Raw genomic sequence first — 24618 nt, forward strand, 5'->3', positions numbered from 1 at the left:
TGTACCCTTTTCAAAACTGCCCCCTGTTAAGCTTTACTTACTGTTCTTTCTTGCAGTGCTCTAGAGAAGAGCCTTAGGAATGCACTAAGACTGAAGCGATACATATTGTTGAGTTTTGATAAATCACTGATAACAAAAAATAGTGTGCTTCCATTCTCTGCCAGGGGGAGATAGGCAGCTCTTTCCTGTAACAAATGATAAAGAAAATTGTTATTGGCTTTAAATATGTTTTTCTCGCACAAAATATTTAACATTACTTCTACTGTCAAGAAACATTGGTTATCATAACGGTCAATACAGAGGATAGCCATTTCCACTTATGTAACAATTTATCTGTCAGGTTTTATGAAATAATTACAGAGCTTTTACGATTCTTGTTGATATATGGGCTAGTCCAGTTGGAATCCATACATGACCATCTTTCACACAGGGAGTGTGAATATCAAATGGGGTCACCCATTCAGGTAATCCCATGTAAAATTCACACTCTCTCTGTGGAAGATTAATGTCATGTCTTCCATAAGGGGTGTGTGGATTCCAACTGAAAATCCCCATTTTGTGGAGTAGTTCGGCAAAATAATTTATACACGAAATCTCTAATTATTTATTTTTTACCCGAGGTGTAACTGATGGGAATATAATTTAAAGCAACACAATTATAATTACCTGATCTAATGATATCTGTAGCTGTACTGACTCCTCCAGGGAGGTAGAGATGGTCTGACTGCTCTCCTTAGTCTTGTTCAGACTTTCAAGTAAGCGTTTGTCTTCTAGGATGTTACCTTCAGCTTGTGCAAGAGTCTAGAATCACAAAATAAAGCAATGAAAGTAATATTTGTAATATTGAAATGTACAAGCAGCACAATCAGCAGAAAAAAGACAAGTTTCAAAATCTGAATCCAATCTTGCATGTTACAGATCTTACAAGCAATTCAACTATTATATGTCTATATCACATACACTAACCACATCCTGGCAGCCATCTAACAGGGGCTGCACTGGCTTTACCTGCCAATTTCTTACAAAATTGATAAGAGGCTCAGTGTTGGTCATGTCATATATGATGGTGTTTCAAAGATAATGTCCTTAGCATACCCAGCAAACACAAAAACGTTTTAAAAACGTTTTAAATAAGTTATATTTTGGCTTTTGGTTTAGGTAAAATGTTTTAATAACATTAAAATGTCGGGTTATATAAAGGTCATGATAACGTTTTAAAACATTTTGTATGAAAACACACTACAACAATATTTTTAAATGTTTTCAAAAAATGTTATTGTAAACTATTTTTGCAAACATTTTTGCCAAATATTGTGTCAATACTTAAATAACATTATATTAAAATATTTGAACCCAGCAAACACAGAAATGTTCTTAAAATGTTTTTGTCAAAACCTTTTAATAACATTTAAATGTCGGGTTATATAAAGGTCATGAATACGTTTATAAAACGGTATTGAAAATATTTTGGGCAAACATTTTTCGCAAAATATTTTTTCAACCCCTATATAACATTCTGTTTAGAATGTTTTGTATCAGGTTTTCAAGAATGTTTTTGGATGTTATTAAAACGTTTTTATACCCTTTATATAACCCGACATTTAAACGTTTTCTGTAAAACATTTTTGTTTGCTGAGCAGTAGAATATCAAAAATGTTTTTAAGGTTATGAAAACGTTTAATACTCTTAATATACCCTTTATATAACCCGACATTTAAACGTTTTTCTGACAACCTTTTATAACCTTTTGCGAATGATGTCGAAAACGTTTTGTGTTTGCTGGGTAGTCCTATAGCAGGAGGTACAAAAGCACTGATTTTGTTTTCCAATATCTTGTGATAGCACCCAGGGTTCATAACCTTACAATGCTTATCTAAATTGATAACATTATTTTTTTTATGTCAAGCATATCTAGCCATTAACAGCTGAAATCTAGGAGATAACGCCGATGAAACTTTGGCCAGGCACAAGTGACATGGTGAAGGGGGTCACCTTACATAGCTGGTTGGTGCATTTTTACAGGACAGGTAAGTGTAGCCAACAATTGGGCATATTACACTGATCGGAACTGACTATAACAAGGTCTTTTATCATGGCTCATCTGCCCCGCCTTGAGCCACAGCACAGGGAAAGGGAATTTGTGTCTTGATTATTTTTTGGTCCTGTCGGGGTTTGAACCTGGGACCTCTCATACCAAAGGCAAAGACCTGAACCAGTGTGCCATGCTGCTCCCTATTTAAACTCAGGATCAAGGCATATCTGAAATAACCAACTATATCATTTCCACCTACCTCAAGAAGTGATTCTTCAAGTTGAGCCAGTTGGATCTTCAGATCTTCCTCTTGTTTTAACAGTTCAGTCTTTCTGACCTCCAGCTCAGGTTTCTCATGTTGTATAGTGTTAGCTAACAGCTGTACACACAAAATTGGTCATATTAAAATGTATTTTTTATACATATTTTCATTATTTCTATGTGATTACTAATACTAAGGCTTTAAAAAAAGCAGTGTTTCAAAGCCCATGCGCGCATTCATTTTTTTAGCGCTTCAATTCCAGTTGAAATAGTAAATTCATTTTTTGTTTAATTTTTTTAAATAGTTTTTTGCAGTAAAATCATGAGAAACATTTTGAAGAAAATTTACTTCATTTGATTACAGGTATAAAACAATCGATATTCTTCAATTGTGTAAATGAACCACAATTTTGTGCTGTGTACTTTTGAACACTCGCAAATGACATCTTAATTCAAAATAAAACAATCTTTAAAAAAAAAACAGATCCGCATTCATTTTTGAAACTGCCAAGCGCTTTGAGACATAGCAGCCCAAGATGAATTCATCCAGTCATATTACGTCCACTAACCTGACCAGACAAGCCAGCCCTTGTTGTTGTGAAGTTTATCTCTGATATAATGGATGCCGCATCCGGTGGGATTTCTGGGTTAGGATTACGTGTGCACATGAATAAGCGGAAATCTTCATGGTAGTCTATCACCTTGTCTCCGATCTGGACTACAAATCTTGGCCCTAGAATGACACAACACAAAATATTGTATTAGTAGTCTACCTAATTAGCGCCCCTTTCATCATATAAGCGCCCCCTATAGAATTTTTCAAGCAACACATGTCTAAGCACCACTTTCTAATACACCTATGCAACTAAATTCCATCAAATGTCAAAATAAAATTACCACCTTAATCTTCCAGTTTCGGATTATGATGATTTTGACTTAAGATACACTGTATTTTAAAACAGTTTATGTGTGTACATATCCAAATTTGACTTTCATTTCATCATTTTAATAAGTGCCCCCTGTCTAAAAATGACTGACTTAAGCACCCAGAGCACTAAATAGGTCAAATACAGTACGTAGTCACAATTAATTTGACAGGATATTCTGAATATTAACCCCCTGAGCACTACCTGCCGATCTATTATTGCCACTGATTAGTCAATTACATGATATCTTCACTTTAATCACCAATCAGAATGGAGCTTTGCAAATAATTCACCCCAATTTGTGTGTGTGGTGATATCATTCTAACAATGTTGCTGATTGGTCCAATTGATAATGGAAACTTCTTTTCGGCCAATCGGCAGGTAGTTCCCATGGGGTTATATACATGTAGCTACTTGATAACAATGCTAGTAGTGTAATTGAAAGAAGATTGTCTGCAGCTGGAATTACAATGTACCAATTTCATATTATAAGATTGTACATTATGGCTTTAATTGCATGTTTTCAAAATCAATTTCATGCATGATGCATATCAGATGTCACATTCCTAAGTTGAAAATAATTACACTATTTGGTGTTTTCAGTATATGATAGCCTGATATTTGTATAAGGTAATAATTATAGCAACCAAATTTTTTCAAGATGTCTCCTTTGGCCGACAGAGAGCAAATCATGTCACATTTACTATTTTGGATGATCAACTTACGGAAGTGAATTTAAAACAATAAATATCAACAAAATATGTGTCATGCTTGATAATGTACAGTGGCATTTTGAATATTTGTACATCACATTTGAAACAACATAAATTCTTCCCAATATTCCTCTGCTATACATTACCTTGACTAATGAGATCAGCTCTGAGGAGCGGGAATAGCACTGGCTCTATGCGATCCAACTCTTGAATGACTAGTGTCTTGCCAAAACGCACTGCAAGCTCAAGAGCAGTGTGAAAGTTAGAATCCTGGGGAAAAAACACAAATAAATCGTATATAAGGAAAAAGTTTCACACAAGGAAGTTCATTAATTAAACAATAGAATTCCATCAATTATACAATAGAATTCCACCAACAAGCATAACAGGGAGAGCGTGGCGCAATGGTTAGGGTACTTGCCTTTAGTGCATGAGGTCCCGGTTCGATTCAGCGGTGGCGATTTGCTGGGATATTGACTTGGAAAAAAAAGTCTGAAATTAATTGGCAACCTCTGTAGATTAATTCAGACTTCCGCTCTTCCCATGGTTCATTTAGAATTGGGTAAATGAATCATGAAAGTACTCCGTCCTTTGGAGGGGACGTTAAGCCGTCGGTCGCGTGTACAGAGAGCCATACCTGTACATGTATCTCGCAGCCAGTTTCAAAAAGAGTAGGGTGTTAACCCCTGACTGTTCCCAACCCGCCCCGGTGTTCAAATGGACCCCAATGGAAATAAGCTTCAATAGAGGCTTTCTTTGGTTATCCAGGGTTGTCAAAACCTGAACAAATCAAATCAAATCAAATCATGCCTTTTAATAAGTGTTTTTGACAAAAGAGAGTAAAGTACATGAATGTATAGACACCCTCCACAAAATACCAAGATTATTGTGACTTTTAACAAATCAATTAACAATACATGTGGCTATACAAAATGTATTATTTGTTGAAAGTCCAAATAAAGTATTTTATGGAGGACATCTGCATTAATTTGCGTTTCGTATCTTTCATCAAAAACACTCATTAAATGGGCATATACATGTATGCTTGTAGATGGAATCTAATATTTCTCTTTGACTTTTTCAGTTGATAGAGAAATATAATTTAGAACATTGGATTATATAATATACTTATTATTCTTTGGTGCCATAAGCTTGGTTGATTTCCAATGGAATAGCCAAATTTTGTAATCAGCTTACCTGGTGATTAATGACTTCTAATCTCTGCTCTTTGAGATGAGTTTTCAGCCATTCTGTAGCCCTTGAAGAAGGATCCAACAAGTAAGGTCTGAGTGCATTCTGTTACAAGAAAATAAAATTTATGTTAAATTTCCTTCAGCAGAAATCTGAGCCAGTAAACAACATAATAATAAGTCACTCCACATCCATACAACCACTTTTCATACCTCTGCACAAACACACCCCCACCCAAAAAACTAACCAAAATACAGGTTTTTACTTTAAACATCAGTTTTAACTTTAATTCACAGCCAAGGCTACATAAAGGATTATGACTGAGCTATGTTTTATTTTTGTATTTATTTCCTTCTTCAATCAAATGTTACCATACACTTGTGACATGCACAACTGCTTTCATAACTTTTGATGTGTTGAAATTGAATAGATAAACCATAGACAGTGGAGAGAATCTCTACTGTCTATGTCTATGTCTAACTTTGTTGGGTCTTATTAATAGTTTGCTTGTACTAACAAGTGCATTATTTTGTACAATTTCTTGAGCAACAAGTGATACGCATTTATTAACCTATTTCATACACAAGAAATTTGAATATCACACAGTACAAGCACAGTACAAAAATGTCAATTTAAAGAAAAAAATAAACAAAAAGTACATGTACAGGTTTTTCATTACTTTCAACAACAAAATTACTTTCATTCACAGTCAGTGTGGGCTAAATAAAGAATTATGACTGAGTTATTTTGTTTTTCTAAAAACATGTGTAACCACGACCTTGTGACTGCTTGACAGCTTTCAAATAAAACCATTTTCCTAATCCACAATCAATGAAACCAACACCACCCCTTGTAATAACTATGAGGAAATAATTGAGGAAATTACATTTTGTGGTTACAGATGAACTTCCTTTTATACTTGAACTTATTAATCACATTTTGTATTCCGCTATTCTTCTTGTTACAATAAAATCAGAAAAACTTCTTACAATGAATTTTCAATTAAACTGTGAAACACCATCATCATCATCATGAAAGGCAAAATATTTCTCTACATCAGCCTACAATTCCTTTTAGGAATTACAAGTCTACAAGTTTGTCAAAGTGCATATATCAGTGCAAACCTGAGTTGTTCTATAGACACTGATTCATGTAGCGCAAATACACAAATTTCTGAAATTGGTGAGACATTATTGCTGGATACTTCCTCATCCTGTGGTGCCTGTGTACTCAAACTGAACACTACAAGCCAACATGGAATCTACTTGGATGTCAAGTCGCTTACAAACTGGAAACAATATCATCAATTCTACATCCCATATGCTGGAGGAAAAACCATCAGTTTCACAGGAACCACTACCCCATGTAGCGCACTGTTTCTGACAAACGAGATAGAAATCCATTTCAAGATGGATGCTAATCTTGTGATTAGGACAGAGTTTTTAAGCTCCAAGGAACTTTGCTTTGACTTCAACATCAGTGCATGTAATATTACCAAGGATTGCAACGGGTTACTTATTTCAGACAATGTGTGGGAAGTGATATACCAACAACGAAATGCAACATTTGAAACTGAATATGTTCATGATAATCTCATCAGGAGGATTGGAGCCATTGATGTTAAGGGTGATTTACCCCAATGTCCTACTCACTGTGTATGTAGTCTCCACTACCAACAATTTGTACAACAATGTAGAGAAAAACTGACTTGGACATTGCTTCTCTACCCAAACTTTGTACCCAAATTTTTTCAACAACCCATCAAAGTTTTGGATGCATCAAACCGGCGACTTGAAAGCATAGATGTGAGAGCATTTCAAGATTTGAGATATATAAATCGGCTCATTTTGAACAACAATTTACTGATGCATATTGCATCTGGAACATTTGGTTGGTATGAGTTACATATCCTACAATTAGCTGACAACAAGCTAACTGAATTGCAATCTGATCTTTTCAACAGCCTACCTTTTTTATTCCTTCTGGATCTCCATGGTAACCAACTTACTAGTCTGCATCCAAATCTATTCAGCAATCAGCGCCTTTCACTTCTTGGGTTGGATATAAGCCGCAATAATATAGGGACTCTGTCTCCTGACACTTTTAAGCTTCTTGGCTCACTAGGCGTCCTTATAATTGAGAAAAATAACATCACCAGCCTTCAGCCAGGTACGTTCCAAGATTTGAAAGGACTTGAATGGCTGTATATAGATGATAACAAGCTCACTACACTCTTACCGGACACATTTAGAGGGCCCAATTTATTGCTCAGATTACACCTTAGTGGTAACAGACTGACAACAATTGATCCTGATATGTTCAAAGGAGCAGAGAAAGTGGTAGACCTTCTGCTTTCTAGAAATGAAATCACTTCTCTATCACCGGATGTATTTAGGCGCACACCTAATTTGCTGCAGTTGTCTTTGGACTACAATCAGCTAACTCAGATGGATCTCCGACCCTTCACCAGCCTTCAAAAGTTATTGACTTTGAACATATCTGGAAATCACATTGAATTTCTTCAACATGGTTTAAATGTGGTTTCAAGTAATAATACTCAATATAACAATGAAACAAGCATTTTTCCTAGGCTGAAACTGTTCCAAGTAAATGACAATAATATTATAAGGATTGATGAAAATATTTTTCAAGAAATGCCAGTAATAGAGTCTATAGATTTACGGGGAAATCCGTTAAAAAGAGTAGATAAGAGTACATTTAAGACACTTGTTAGAAATGATACATATATATTAGTTGATGAACCAGCTACATGTTGTTTTATTGATACAGCCCAATGCAGAGCCCAAAACACCAAAGAGCCGTATTTAACTTGTTTGCGTCTTCTGCCTTTTACTTCTGTCAGAGCTTTCATGTGGATTTTTGGCTTGTTTGCATTTGTGGGAAATGTTTCTGTGTTGCTGTGGAGATGCCTTAAGCATGGACGAGAAAACATCATCCAAGTCCTTTTGATTGAGAACCTTGCTGCTTCTGACTTGCTAATGGGCATGTACATGTTGATCATCGCATCTGCAGATGCTTACTATCAACAGTATTTTCCGTCTGAATCTGACAACTGGAGGAATGGACCCATCTGCAAGTTGGCAGGGACACTCTCTGTGTTGTCCAGTGAAGCTTCTGTATTCTTCATCACTCTCATCAGCATTGATAGATTCTTAGCCATCAAGTATCCCAGAGGAAAACAACGACTCACCAAGAAATCAGCTACGATAACTCTCATTTGTCTTTGGATTCTTGCCATATTTCTTAGCATCATTCCAACCAGTCTCAGCGGTGTGAATCCTGATTTTTATGACGTCTCTGAGGTTTGCATTGGCTTGCCCTTTGTCAGAGCTCCTATTTTTCTCAACAACACTGTTGTAGCTGCAGAATTTGATTTTGATTACAGTGGCATACTTTTCTCTGCTGGCAAAGATAATACGTTAGAACAATACTACATCTATCCTGTTACTGGAGATGATCCAGGCCTTTACTTCTCTATAGTTCTCTTTTTAGGCATAAATCTCTTATGTTTCCTTATCATAGCCATCAGCTATATTTGTATCTTTGTCCTCTACAAGCAAGCAACAGGAAGAGCAGGCACATCTCGGACTGACAGGGAGATAAGTTTGGCCATCAGAATGGGCGCTATTGTTATAACAGACTTCTTATGCTGGGTACCGATCGTGGTGATCGGGATCTTGGTCCAGTCAGCCACTGTGACAATTTCCCCTGTGGTTTACGTCTATATTGTTGTGTTTATTCTACCAATCAATTCCGCTGTCAATCCATATATTTATACCATAGCAATAATATTGTCGGATTACAGAGCTAGACCTAAAGCGAAGAAAGATAAAGAGTTGGTTGTAAGAAAGAAGGAAACTGGTGACAGTGGGCTATCAAATACAGCAAAGACACCAAGCACAGCCTCAACATCATTGTCCCATCAGCCAAAAAGTTCAGAAATACATTCATAACACCACTTCTCAGAGGAAAAGAAAGCAATTAACAGGCTCCTTAAGGGCTGGGGTATGAACGTTTGGACAGTATTTATTTTGGGACATTAGAGCACAGCAGACATATCGAATTGCATTCTGAATACGAAGAATGTCATTCTGATATCAAATAATTTTGATTTTTGAAATTCGCAATTTAATACACATTTTATGGCAAATCATTAAAATTGATATTTTGATATTTAACAATACTTGAAGTAAACTTTATAAATCTGATGATTTATACTTAAAGTATATGTAGGTGGGATGAAAAGCCGACGATCAGTTGAAAATTTTGACCTTTAGATATTGAAGATATGGATTTTATTCCTAAAACACCAACAAAAATTAGGTCTTTTTGGGAAAAAAATCCATATCTTCAATATGAAAGGTCAAAATTTTCAATTGACCGTCGGCTTTTCCTCCCTGCTACATACACTTTAAGAATATATCATTAGATTTATATAATTTACTTCGAGGACTGTTATATATCAAAATTTGAAAAATATCAAATTTTTATAATTTGTCATAAAATTTGTATTATATTGTGATTTTCAAAAAATTAAAATTATTTGATTTCAGAAAGACATGCTTCGTATTCAGAATGCAATTCGATAGGTCCGAGGTGCTCTCATGTCCCACAAAAAATACTGTCGAAACGCAATAAACGCTCATTTTAGATCCCTTAAACAGAGTTACATCTTCAGAGTTTTGACTTAATCTGTTAATGCAAATGGACTATTCCATTCAAAATCCACACTCCCCCTGTAGAAGATTTAGCTAAAGTCTTCCACAGAGGGAGTATGAGTTTCGATTAGTGTAGGCAAATTGAGTTACTTCCATTTGAAATACTCACTCTAGTTGTGGAAGATAATTGGTAAAGCCATAATACAAGGGGAATATGGGTTTCAAATTGATTAACTCTGACCAATTACATTTGAAAAACATACTCCCCTGTGCATGGGGGTCTACTACCTCCATACCCTGTGGAAGATATTCCCAAAGTCTTCCACATGGGTAGTGTGGATTTCAACCGGAACAGCCCAATTAAACAAAAGGCAATTTTAACTAAAAGGCATACATCTTTAGTTATAATATTAGTATTATTCAGTGATATGCTGTGATTGCTTTGGGCGCAATCTTTTTAGCGAACGTGAGGGATCGGAAATTAGGCTATGTGGGCTTTTGGCACTTTTTATGATGATAAAATATCATCATCCTATTAAAATTTTAAAAACAATATAAATCCGTGAAAAATGCATCTCTGAAAGATATTACTTTATCATGATAATATTTTTATTTACACAGTTAAAAATCTTTAGTAAAATTGTTGATTTCCTATTATTTCTATGTAAAAAGGGACAACATACGCAGTAAAATAACTTGGACGAAAGAAGTATGTGTATATTATAAAGGAATAAGCATATGTAAAATATTATCTGTAAAATAATAAAATAAAATAAAAATAAAAAGGTACAGATGACTTTCAAATTAGCCAACCCATTCCTTAACCGAGTTCAGTCATATTACCAACGCATATCACCCCCACACGACCACACTCCATTCCACATGTTCTGTGTTACAATCGGGGACATAATCGGGAACATTTTCAATATACCCTTGGTAGTTTTTACTATCCAGATTGGTACCTCCCTAACAAAACTAATGTTTTCTCTTGTTATGAAAAATCTGTGAATAAGTCAAATGTCGACTTGAAAAGTCTGGCTAAATTGTATGATATGCGTGAAATGCCGTCCACTTTTCTTATGGATGAGTCTAGTGTGTCAAAAGCAAATGAATTGATTGCTGAAATCAATACCAACCAAGGCAATCAGAGTGAGGTTGACAGTGTATATGACAAGTTTGAAACTTACATTAAGTCTGCAGTTGAAAAGAACTTTAAGAAAAAGAACAATAAGCGTGGTAAACACAATAAAGCGCGCTTCAGACTCCAGTATTATGCGTACAATATTGTATGTACAATATATACGTTATTTAATCTATTGCCATTCTATTTCCAGTAATGTTTAAGTTCTAACGAATGTTTGATGACGAAAAATCGATAATATGTTACATACAATATCTAGCAGAAATATATTATCGATTTTACGTCATCAAACATTCGTTAGAACTTAAACATTACTGGAAATAAATGGCAATAGATTAAATAACGTATATATTGTACATACAATATTGTACGCATACAAAAAAAGTCTGTATACTGCTTTAGGGTATGAGACATACTCCTAAACCATGGTGGAACGAATCACTTCAATTGATTTGGGATGAGGTGTGTTGTAAACAAAAATCTTGGCTAAGATGTAAAATACCTAACATGCGTAATACCTTATTTGTGCAATATAAATCAGCTCATAGACAATTTGATAAAGCTGTGAAGAAAGCTAAACGACAATTTCAATACAGTAAGATCAAAGATATTGATGATATGTTGAATGGTGACCAATCTATGTTTTGGAAAGAGATCGGTAAAATTGGTGTTAACAGTTGTAAACAAAGTAGTAGTATACCAATGGAGGTAATAACAGATACTGGTGAAACTACAGATAATACTGACCATGTTTTAAACAAATGGTGTAATGAATTTGAATCGCTTTTCAAAGCTGATGCAAATAATTTTGATGACGAGTTTTTGTCACATATAAAGACAAAATTGAAAGATCTTGAAGCTAGTTTGTCTGAGAAAGATTATACTGCAGTTAATCTCAATAAACCTCTTGAGCTTGATGAAGTTATTGGTGCAATTAATAGAGCTAAATTGAATAAAGCTGCTGGTGTTGATGGTATTGTAACAGAACTACTTAAGAACAAAACTATGACAGTTGTTCTCCATGCTCTCTTTAGCCGTTGTTTTACATGTGGTATTTGTCCATCCAAATGGAGATTTGGTTTAATAAACCCAATACGTAAATCTGGTAATAATGATCCTAGAGATCCGATGAGTTACAGAGGTATAACGCTGATTTCAGTGGTATGTAAAATATATTGTGATGTGATCCGTAAAAGGCTCACAGATTGGCTTGAAGAAAATAACATTATCAATGAAGAGCAGAATGGATTTAGAAAGAATCGTAGTTGTCTTGATCATTTATACACATTTTCATCTATTGTACAGAATAGAAATCTTTGCAAAAAAGACACATTTGCTTGTTTTATCGATGCCAAGTAGGCATTTGACCGTGTCAATCGTGATTGTTTATGGTATAAACTTAGAAGTATAGGTATTAATGGTAACTTTTATAACTGTATTAAAAGTCTTTATGAAGATGTGAAATGTTCTGTAAGGGTTAATAACTTTATGACAAATTGGTTTGATGTTGAAATCGGTGTGAAAACAAGGTTGTTTACTTTCTCCCGTGCTCTTTAACATTTATTTGAATAGTATTGTGAATGAAATAAAAGAATTAAACTGTGGTGTTCCTGTGCTTGACACAAAAATTGATCTGCTAATGTATGCGGATGATATTGTACTTGTTGCTGAAAGTGAAAGTTCTATTCAAAGAATGTTAGACTGTGTATCAAACTGGACTAAAAGATGGCGTATAAGTTTAAATGATACAAAGACTCAGGTAGTTCATTTCCGCACTAAAAGCCGTGATAAATCAAATGTACAGTTTACATGCTGTGATACTAACATCTCTACAGTAAATGGTTATAAATATTTAGGCATTTGGTTTGACGAATATCTTGATTTTCATGTGTCTACCGAAATCTAGCTGCTTCTGCATCCAGAGCTCTGGGAATGGTCATCAGTAAAGTCAAAGCCCTGGGTGGTATCAATTTCAATTCTTTCACCAAGCTTTTTGACTCTTTCGTTGGTCCAATTTTAGACTACGGCAGTGGGGTCTGGGGTATTGATGAGTTTTCCTCGATTAATTCTGTGTTCTACCGCTTGCCGATTTTTCCTTGGTGTTGGGAAATATGTTCCAAATGACGCCATGCTTGGTGACTTGGGATGGGTTTCCCCTTTGAGCGTCAAATGCAGTCAGTGGCTAGATTGTGGAGTCGTCTTTCAAAACTAGACAGCAATCGTTACCCAAGTAAAGTTTTTCAATGGTCACAACATTTAGCAGGTAAAGGTATTAAGAACTGGTGTTACAAAGTAAGATCGTTATGTTCTAAGCTGAATTGTGATCTAATTCTGAGTATTTCTGAACAGATCGGTACTCGAAACTTAGTTAATCATATATCCGATGCTGCTAAATTGTTTGTAGAAAATCGTTGGAAAGAGGCAATCTTTAATGACCGAAGAAAGAACCCAAATGCTCGCAATAAACTTCGTACGTATCGCACCTTTAAAGCCACTTATGGCACTGCTGAGTATGTAAACACCATTATGAAGAAGTGTAATAGACGGGCTTTAGCCCTCTTCAGGTGTGGATGCGCTCCAATTGCCATTGAAACGGGTCGTTATAATAACACTCAGGTACAGGATCGAATTTGTAATATTTGTAATATGAATTGTATTGAAGATGAGTTCCATTGTTTTATAATTTGTTCAACGTATAATGATATCAGATCTTTCAGATTACAGTAAATTGATTTTTGTAATGTCAGATGGCAACCATTGTTGCAGGGTAGCAAAATTTGCAAATGAAATTCTCACACTTCGTCAATCTATTGTGTACACTAAGGGATAAATAATTGTAATTATTATTTAGCTGTCTCCTCATGTACACGTCAACATCATGCTTGCTTCTGCCATGTTGCACATTTGCGGCTTCTTGCATTTATTTTGTTCTTTTGATCTAGGCCTAAAAGCATGATGGGCGTTTGATGAGGTTTCAGCTAACATTGCCTTGTGTTTATTTTTTTTAAATGTATATGCATGTTATTGTTTTTAAAAACCTTGACTATATTTACATGTATTATTATGTGCTATTTATATGTATTATTTATGTGCTATATTTTTATATTGTATATTATTGTTTTGTCACTCATAAGCCAGAATTGGCTGGTCTCTATGTGAGAGTGTGACGTTAATAAAGATTTAAACTAAACTAAACTATACCTGTCATATTCCTAAATACACTCACATGCACCCATATAGCTACAAACTCACACATCCCCCACACACATACGCAAACCCCTTACCAAATAAAGACCACAACTTGTGAGAATTAACCAGTTTTGTCCTTATGGAGCAAAATGATCTCCGTAAGGTTGTTCTTGGAATTAGCGATAAGACCACACATTTTGACAAGTGTATGCGGATGGAAAGCAAGATATTGAATTAAGAGATAGTGTTTTTCTACTAACATCAATCAAAATTACACTGTGTTGACAAATGCAGGCAGGTGAAACAATGGAATATCACTGTGTAAATGTGTTGAAATGACATACGGTGTTGTGCACATGATATGAATCAAATACACAAAGATCAACTTGACAACACCACTACATATATATACACATCTTCTACACACCAAGAATGTAAAAAATAGTGAAACAAATGCTTTGAAATAAATGTGCTTTGTGATAATAGTACACATATTTAAAGTGAAGTTTCTCTACTTGAAAAGTGGACATTTTTGTGTAACATTAATCTACATGATTTTTGGGCTCAACACAACTACCGAAAAAGAAATACACACAGATAAGTTCTTTTATGTATATTATATACAGAAACATTTATATACGCTAGATGCTCTAGGTAAAGATTCAAATTTGTTCATCCTATCAACTCAAGAGAACTATTACCGTAACCACTCGGGTATAAGCCCACCCCCCTAGATGGCAGATTTCACTTCAAAAATGGGGGTGGGCTTATAACCGGGGAAGGGCCAGTGCTTGAATTTAAAAATAAGAACAATCACCCCCATTTGTATATGCCCAATGTACCAGTAATTTCTATCTTCTATGTCAATTTCTTACAATTTAAAGTGTGGAATGTTAATTATCAAGTGATATATTTTATATTTGTTCTCAAATATAAGAGCAAAGCATTGATTTGATTTAAGAACTTGGCCAAAATTTAGTACTGGGCTTATACCTGAGTGCACCCTTGTTCCCAGAATGTTTTGAAAAATAGGGGGTGGGCTTATAGCCGAAGGTGGGCTTATACCCGGGTGGTTACGGTAATAGTATAATAATTTCAACAAGTGAAATTGGTAAGGCGTGAAATATATGTATTACACACACAAAAATTACCACTTCTCCAGAACAGCAAAGCCCATCCAGTGAATATGACCAACTTATCTCAGAGCTTTATATGGTTGACCATTGCCTAGGGAGCTCAATCAAATCGCACATGGCGCATGGTCTCCCACAGATCATTTCCCCCATACTCTGCATACATGATCTACCAGCATATCGTTGTTAGGCAGGAAACCCTCCAATGTGTCACTGGCCCCTGAACATGTTTAAAGCAGAACCTCCTATGTAATCTCTTGGCAGTTTTGTTTTAAACATGTTCAAGGGCCACAAGTACATAGGAGGTTTTTCCTGCCCAACGACGATATGTAGCTTCAAATCATGATTGGCAGAGCTTTAACCTTGAGGTTAATAGCTATCTTGCTTTCAACCCATTAGGCAAAATAGATTTCTGCTGTTAATGCCTAGATTACCCTTGACGTTAAAAAATGCCATATTGCACTATTTTGTTCCCCATGCATGACAATCCTACATGGTATACTTTGCATAGAAGTATGCACACTACTATTCTGAGTTCAGACTCTCCTATAGTCTGTCTCGTCTCAAGTTGAGAGTAATGCCATGTTGGATTTTGCAGTGGCAGATTCGAATAACCAAATGCTGCAGGGCATATATACATATGTACAAGAGAATTTTATCCGTATGCTGGCGAAGCACTGATTCGAATCTGCCACTGCAAAATCCAACACGGCATTACTCTCAACTTGAGACAGGCCACACTTTTTCTATTTCAGAAACTTTCTTGAAAAAAATCTGTATGTAGAAGACATTACTATACTCTGTATACCTTCCTCGAGTCAGTAAAGTAAAATCAAATTTTGAGATTTTCTCAAAAACTGTAAATATTTGCAGGAATCTGTTATGCTAGTTGGATTTCTTGCATCATTTCCCTTCTGAAAATGTATACTTTTATATACTTCTCATCATTACATTTAGAGATAGAATAACAAATAATATGTAAATTACTGACTTGAGGAGGGTATACAGACTATACACAAAAACTACCACAATTAAATGTTGCACAATTACACCATTGGCCAATTAGACCATTTGCTGTAGTGTCTCCATATCTTTGACATGTTTACATTCAAAATGCCCTCTGTTGATTCGCATAAGTCACAATAATACACCAGTGTCTATGACAGACCACATAAAAACTTTTCAAAACCCAACATGCAAAACCCTTGCTGTTTTAATTTTTGTGATATTATGGAGCTTACATATGAGCCCTGCTCCCACAAAATGAGAGCAAAGTTGCAAATCTTTATTTTTGAGTTACGTGCCAGGATTGCTCCATCACTTGGTGTTCAAAAGTTAATATTTCAAAGAGGGATTGTTTTTTATTCTATTGTGTTTCTGGTATGTTTAATGAGCCATATCTCCCTTTTTTCCTGGCAACTTTCCGCTCATTTTGTGAGAACAGGGCTCATTTATGCAGCTTGTAGCTGTAAATTAAAAAATTAATTTCCTCTATGTAGCCTATAGGGTCTTTTGCTCTGCAATTTTTATCTCAGACCAACAGACCAAACACATGTCAACTCATCTACAGACCACTTGACATCATTGTTTATCAACAAAGGTGAGGGACTGGTCTATTGATATGCTTGAACGAACCGTTACACTGTTCAATGGCTTTCTTGTACTATATGAAATGTGGTGGGCGATTTAAAATATACATGCCCTGAGCAAACTATGATGCGTACGCACACTGCAGGGCAAAGAACAATGGAAATTGCCATAATTTGTGCGCATACTGCCGGACAATAAGGTCACATGTCAAGGGGTCTATACATACTGAAGAATTCCACCTGAGGTGCATGAATTTTTCAGCAAAGAGATGCGAGGCAGACACCCTCCACAAATATATTACAATAGATTGGTCTTACAATAACACATATTTGTACAGCCCCCTGTATCAGTAATATAGTTGCTCAAAGTCAAATAATGTTTTTTGTGGAGGATATCTGCCTTTTGTCTCTTTCATCCAAAAACCCTCATTTAGAGGCATTATGTTTGTAGTAGAAGGAATCTACAGTATTGTAACAAACCAGAGTTATGTATTTCCTCCTTTCATTATTGTAGTCAGTTCACGGCTCTACATATTTATGATGACAATGAATGCACAGAGTGAATACTTTCTGATCAAGTTAACACTGATAATCCAGTGTTCCAAAACATATTTTTTTGAAAGCATTGAATGTGAGATTGATAAAAATGCTATGTCTCAAAGCCCTTGACAGTTTAAATGCATTTTCTTTGTAAACTTACTTTTCAACTAAGAGTGATTTGTGAGAGTTCAAAAGTACACAGCATAAAATGTTGGTTCATTTAATTGAAGTACAAATATCAATTGTTTTATACCTATAATCAAATAAAGTAAATGTTCTTTAAAAAATACTTATCAGAATTTTACGATTTTACAGCAAAAAAATGAAAAACAAAGAATGGGGGGGAAAAGCAAATAAAAATGTATCAGCCACTTCAGCTGAAATGGACACGCTAAGACAAACTAACGCACATGAGCGCTTTGAGGCATAGCATTTTTTTTAGCCTAATGAGATATGGAAATATCTGTGCTAACTTCAAAACTTGAGAGAGGAGTACACACACTGAGGAGTTAGAAAGGAGGAGTGAGTTAATTATGATCACATCAATCACACCCATACACTATAATGACTATTACATCACACCAAAATACATACCGCAACAGGTAGATCATTAATCTGTTGTAAACAGGTTTAAAATACATGCAAATAGGTTCATTATCATAAAAATCATGCATATTAATGAGGCAGCATGGTTACAAACATGCCAAGGCATGCACCACACAACAATAAATTGAAATTTATTATAATTTGTACCAATGTTGTTTACACAGAGGTGGATTATTTATAGGGGCATTTTATTGATTAAATACAAGAAGGTCATAAGTACACAAACTGGCATTGGAAATCAGGTGGCCCTCTGGCTACATGCCAGTGAAAATATCACTGCCGGTCTGCCGATATACCACGCTAAGGGCCCACAATATTTTGATAGCAAAGTCAGCAACTTGTTTTCCACTTACTTAAATTGCCATTACTATTTGTTCATCTCTGAGGCTGACCTCTTAAAAAGTGTACTGTTTGAAACGTATAATTTGTGTAAGATTTTGAGTTCAGACCCGTACAAAATTGCTGTGGGCCATACAATTTTAGACCTACATGCCCAACAGCCCTTGAACAACATTTTGGCTTATTTCTAACACTGCTTACAACCTTCTTGCCCAGGGCTATTCCAGTTAAAATCCATAAACCTCCACAAATCTCTCACACTGGGGGTGTGAATTTCAAACTGATTCACCCATTCAGGTAACCACATTTGAAATTCACACTCCCTGTGTGGAAGATTAAGGTAATGTCTTCCATAGGGGATGTATGGATTTTAACTGAAATAGAACAGTCAAACATTGATTTGGGAAATTAAATCCACAGATTTGACTCCCTGTGTGGAAGATTAAGGTAACGTCTTCCATAGGGGTGTATGGATTTTAACTGAAATAGAACAGTCAAACATTGATTTGGGAAATTAAATCCACAGATTTGCTTTAAGGAGTAACGTGATAAACTTCAGTGTATTATACATTAGACTAATTTAAATGAACTGGAAGTAGCCTGACTGATGAATTCCTTTCAGTTTTTTTTCTCTCTTCTGTGCCAAAATGCAGGAACAAAATACCCCAGTTAGAATAAGCATGCTTACTTCCAATGATCAAATTTTTCCTGTGTCCAACTGTAGTCATATTTAGCATTATGCACAATTCATTATGACTTAAGAAATTTACAAAGCTGATTTTCAATTTTCCAAAATTTTCAAACCTTTACTAAAATGAGTTTGAATGTGTTTGCATGCAACATTGTTATTAAATAGTTTATTAAGCATGATTTTAATAGAGCAAAATATATAATCGTGTACAGAAGCAAGTTATTATGGTTTAATATGGTTCAAGGTCAAAAAATATTTGTGGTAAATTGATACAAATAATATAAATGTTTTTTTTAAATTCAAATTTTGTGTCATCCATTTGCTCATTCTTTGTCAGAAGAATATCAAAATTTTGGCTTGACAGACTTCAGTGTATTATACATCAGCCTGTATTTTAAGTGAACTGAAAGTAGTCAGACTGGTGATTTTTTTTCATTTTTTTCCTCTTCTGTGCCAACATGCAAAAACAAATTTCAAAGTCTATAGTCTATATATCAACCTCCAATCAGTGGCACTAGCTTCAGGTTCAGCATGTTCTGTGTTAGCTTAGCGTTAGTTGGTGCGTGTACATACTTTTACGTGCTCCATCAAAGTGGCGCATTTATACACACAAGAAACAACGCTAAGCCAACACAGCACACGCTGAACTTCAAAGTTAGTGCCGCTGACTGGAGATAGTGATATAGACTATACACAGCGGTGTAGATGTGAACTGCTGATGATGGCAGTCGAGGTGATATTGATGAACAAAATCTTTTGCAAACAAAATGGTGTTTTGAATTACAAGGTAAACCTCAAATACTTAAACCCACAACAGATAAATCATGCTAGGTTGTCAACATAACATTGTGCAAAATCATATTAACATGGTTGCATGGTTCATACCAAATCTCATAATATCGTTTATCTCAATTTAACACTGGTGTTAAAATATTAATGGGTTATTCCAGTTGAAATCTATACAACCCCTATGACAGACAAGACCTTCATCTTCCACAAAGGGAGTATGAATTCAAATGGGGTTACCTAAATAGGTGACTCCGTTTGAAACCTACACCCCCTATGTGGGAGATTAAGGTCATGTCTTCCATAGAGGGTGATGAATTTCCACACAGGGAGTGTGAATTTCAAATGGAATTACCTAAATGAGCAACTCCATTTGAAATTCACACTCCCTGTGTGGGAAATTAAGGTCATGCTGAGACGAATATACCTCAGGTCATGTCTTCCTCAGAGGGTGTATGGATCTCAACTGGAATAGTCCAATGCTTATGTCAACTTGACTCACCTGTAGGATAACCACAGCATTCTCCATAGACAGATCATCGCTAGGTAATCCCTCAGCCTTCCAGGTAAGCTGCTCGCTCTCAGTGCTCAAGAATCGTCTCATGTCAAACTGCTCCAGTCCGGCTAGCTCAGTCCAGCTGGCTACTCTTTGCTTCCTCTCATCCTCGGGAGCTGATGAGAGATATGTGATGAAGCCAGCTGCAATCTGAGCTTTCCTGGGAAGAGTCTCTAGTTCTGTCTGTAACTCTGATACCTGGAATGGAAAATTGTTGATGTTTGGAACAATTTAAATTTTGACAATATGGTGTAACTGGTATATTCGGAATTCAATTCAAACTAACATTTGAATTGGTCTACAGTTATATAGAATTGTAGCACATTTTGGCTGACATATAATTTTACAAATGATGTTCACATTACATGCATTTTCAAAAAATGCTCTCTGAGCTGGCTATACAACTGTACAATAATTTCCTCTATGAAATACACTTATTTAAACAAAGAAAAGTTTGGGAGATTAAAAAAATAATTAATTGAGAGAGCAAAAAATTAAAAACTGGTAGTGATCACACCAGCACGCACTCTGGTCTAGAGCTTGTCCAACTGCGTCACACGGAGCTACAGTGCATTGCTGGTGAATGTTTACTATACTCCTGATTCCAGAAAAATGCAGCTCCATTTGAATTTCATACACCCGCTGAGATAAAGATTCAACCTGAATTTTCCACAGAGCGTTAGTGTGTTTCAAATAAGAGTTGGTTAATGTGCTAATTCCATTTGAAATTCATACTCCCCAGTGGAAGATATTTCCAAAAACTTCAACAGTGGGAGTGTGAACTTTAAATGGATCAGTCCATTTTGGTGCCACTGTACCTGTGCACTCCAGCGTTGATATTCCCCGTCCAGTTTCCCAATGAGATTCTCAGCCGATGCAATGGTTTCTTGTTCCTTCTCTAGCTTAATCTTCAACTTAGTGGCATCTTCATTGAGTTTCTGGAATTTATTCTTGTATTCCTCCACCCTCCTGTCCACATCCTCCAGACCTTTCTCAAGTTTCTCCATCCTGGCTATGGCTTTTTGTAGATTTCTGTATGACGTAGGTTAAAATGAAATCAAAATACAAAATTCGATACAAATATTTGGCATAAATACAGCAAATATCAGTGAGATGTGTAAATTTGACAACATCGTGATATTGCACCTAGGTTTCATTGTCATTGAGGTATAGGACTTTTTATTTTTTCGGAGAAGAGCAGGTAAGGCAACTACTTGATTATATTTCTACATGTTCATACTACATACTCTGAAAATTTTAGAAAATTCGCACGAGTCCGTTTTTTTTAAATCACATTTTTGCTTATAAAATGGGGGTTATAGCGCCCTCAACGGGCACTCTCTCCATAGGGCTACATGTAAAGACCAGTTATAGACAAATGGCCCTAAAATAAAACGGACTCGTGCAAATTTCCTCAAATTTTGCATATGATGTAGATTTAACATCTGGAATGTAATGCAAGTGATGTCGTTGCTGCTCCTATAAATTCATTTTTAAAATGTCTGCCCCAGACCAAGGTGTGATCCACAGCAAACAAAATGTGTTTGAGACAACATTATTATAGCTACACAAGGAAACTAAATATATTCAAAACATGATGAAAGATTAGTTTAACTTAATGCCCCAAATACACTAGACAACATAAGATTATCAGCAAAGAATCAAAGAATTAGAATTTAAAGAAAATGTGCCAATACATGAATGGAACCAGTGTCTACCTAGATTTATATCAGCTGTCAGAAAGGCTTCCAACATTTTGGGGGCCCTGAGATTAATTAAAATTATTGTTTTTGACTGATACATTTGGGAAAAACTTTAAAACATTAATGACTAAGTGTAATTTTGTTGGTTGTTCTAATGATTAAAGGTTAATGACTGCATATCAGTTGTTTTGAGGGCACTGTGAAATATCTGAACATTGTGCTTTGGAACAGAGGAACATCCCAAGGTGCGCAACCCCGAGGGATGTTCTGAGGTCCAAAGCACAATGTTCAGATATTTCACAATACCCAAAAAATAACTAACGCAAAGTCATTAACCTCATTCATAACTGTCACTTTACACTTTTTTTAATTCAACTTTGGTCACATTTTCTTCTTTTAAATTTGAAAACACAATTTTAACTGAATCTTTCATTTTTCCTGTATTGAATAGCCGATTAAGGAAATACTGCTAGCGACCAATCACACAAGCACGCAATCATTAGAGGTTTTTCAAATCATTTTCTTGCAGTTTACGAATGCTACATTTTGAAGCAAATCGCATTAAAATCGGACATCTGGTTACCAAGTTATAATTAATCAATGGCTGAAAACAATATATAATATATATACAATATCTTGCAAACAATATTAGCAACATCCGACTCATTCCCCTTGATCATGTCACATATGAGTCTTAATCAAATACATTCTTACTTTTTGAGTTTGTTTTGTTCCGTTTCCAGGGGTTCAATTTTCTCCAGAGCATGTGAGTACATAACATTGGCCTTAACCCATGCTGCCAACGGTGCTGCGGCTACACTAGCTCTCTTAGCACTCTGCAAACAGACAGAAAACAAACAATTAGAAACTGAAATTCATGTAGATCAGGAAACAAACAAAAATAAACACAATTCTGATATGAAGGACCATGTGCAATACTAACATAACAAGATTTTAAAATCCCTCCTGTGCATGTATTTCAAAGCTTTCACTTTTTTGTTCCTTTACCCATATATTTCATATATTTATAGAATATTCATGATATATCCATAAAACGTTGGTCTCAGCACATACAGAGCTGTAAGTTTAATACAAAATTGTTTCACATACAGAGCTATAACTTTAATATTGTGTTAAACAATGTTACTCAAAAGATTGGCATTTTTTTAGTCCTTATTGCACAATAAAAACATCAAAACTTGACATGTGGTGTCCCCTAATAGGTACAAGGGCCCAAGAACTGGGGACCATTGAATCACATGTCAAACTCAAAATTACCTTGGCATCAAAGGAGGCACCATTTTTTTTCAACAACTGCTCCACTGTTTCCCTGATTTGTGGTGAGATTTTATGAGCATCAAAGTTGACAATATCATCTTTGATTCCACGTTTGGCCAAGAAACTGTTGGAAAAAGTAAATGAAATAAATAATATTGGTGCCTGTAAATAATAAGACTAGTTCATACATGCAAAATGAGGATAATGTTGCAATCAACTATTCCAGTTATCCACACTACCCCTGTGGAAGATTTTGGAAATATCTTCCACAGGGGGAGTATGTTTTTCAAATGTAATTGGTCATTTTGAAACCCATACTCCCCCTGTATTATGGCTTTACCCTCTGTATTATGGCTTTATCCCTGTATTATGGCTTTATCTATTTCTTCCACAACTGGAGTGAGTATTTCAAATAGAAGTTACCCAATTGTCTATTCTATTTGAAAGCCATACTCCCTCTGTGGAGAACTTTAACAAAATCTTCCACAGGGGTAGTGTGGATTCTAAATGGAATAGACCAATATATGTATTTGATAAGATGATTTTACAATCAAATCTATGTCTATCATTTGGTTTTAATACCATTATTTAGGCCAAAAAAAAAAAAGGTTTGTCTCTGGACCTTTTGGCTAAAAAGCTATATGCTATGCTTTTTTTTTTTTTTTTTTGTTGACAAGATTTTTTTTTTTATTTTTTTTTTTTTTTTTTTTTTTTTTTTTGTAACAAGAACGGCGCCCCATAACATGGCATACGCAAACGTAGTTCTTACTCCCGGTTTAACTATTCTAACCGTCACCTCCTAAAACCCCAAACCTAAACCCTAACCTTAACCTATACTAAAAAATATGCTAAATAATTCAAGTTCTGAAAAATTTCGATCACACGACGTGACAATGTAAATGTTGTGAGTAGTGCCAATGAATTGGTGCAAAATTCAGCACCACAAATGTTGATGTCTTGCCGCTATTTTGTCCTACATTTAAACATTACCGTAAGTAAGGAGTACAAAAGTTGACATTTATGTGTTGAGGAAACTCCAATATTTACTCGGCATGGTATGAAAATTAGTTAAATGATGATCTTTTCTCTGGTATACCGATATGAAATCGCTTATCGAGCAGCAAAATATCTGCACATGGGGAATTCCCAGTGACGAGTTCTAGATCTACAAGTAGAGTCGATTGTCCCGCTATTTAGTTCAGCTTGAGAGCCGTTACTTGCATACTGTTTCAAGAGGTCGGTATTCAGAGCGAACATGTCATACA

General features: G+C 35.4%; 1 protein-coding gene across 1 annotated transcript in view; it reads right to left on the bottom strand.

The window, feature by feature from the left end:
- LOC140161044 (cytoplasmic dynein 2 heavy chain 1-like) overlaps positions 1-24618 on the bottom strand; it is a 141860-nt gene that overhangs the window by 20171 nt on the left and 97071 nt on the right. Inside the window, 11 exon segments of the mRNA XM_072184425.1 lie at positions 42-185; positions 667-801; positions 2292-2411; positions 2863-3026; positions 4079-4202; positions 5130-5228; positions 17989-18009; positions 20319-20570; positions 21191-21404; positions 22790-22911; positions 23354-23477. Of these exon segments, the coding sequence (XP_072040526.1) occupies positions 42-185; positions 667-801; positions 2292-2411; positions 2863-3026; positions 4079-4202; positions 5130-5228; positions 17989-18009; positions 20319-20570; positions 21191-21404; positions 22790-22911; positions 23354-23477 (1519 nt within the window).

Source organism: Amphiura filiformis, chromosome 9, assembly GCF_039555335.1.
Source record: "Amphiura filiformis chromosome 9, Afil_fr2py, whole genome shotgun sequence".
Lineage (NCBI taxonomy): Eukaryota > Metazoa > Echinodermata > Ophiuroidea > Amphilepidida > Amphiuridae > Amphiura > Amphiura filiformis.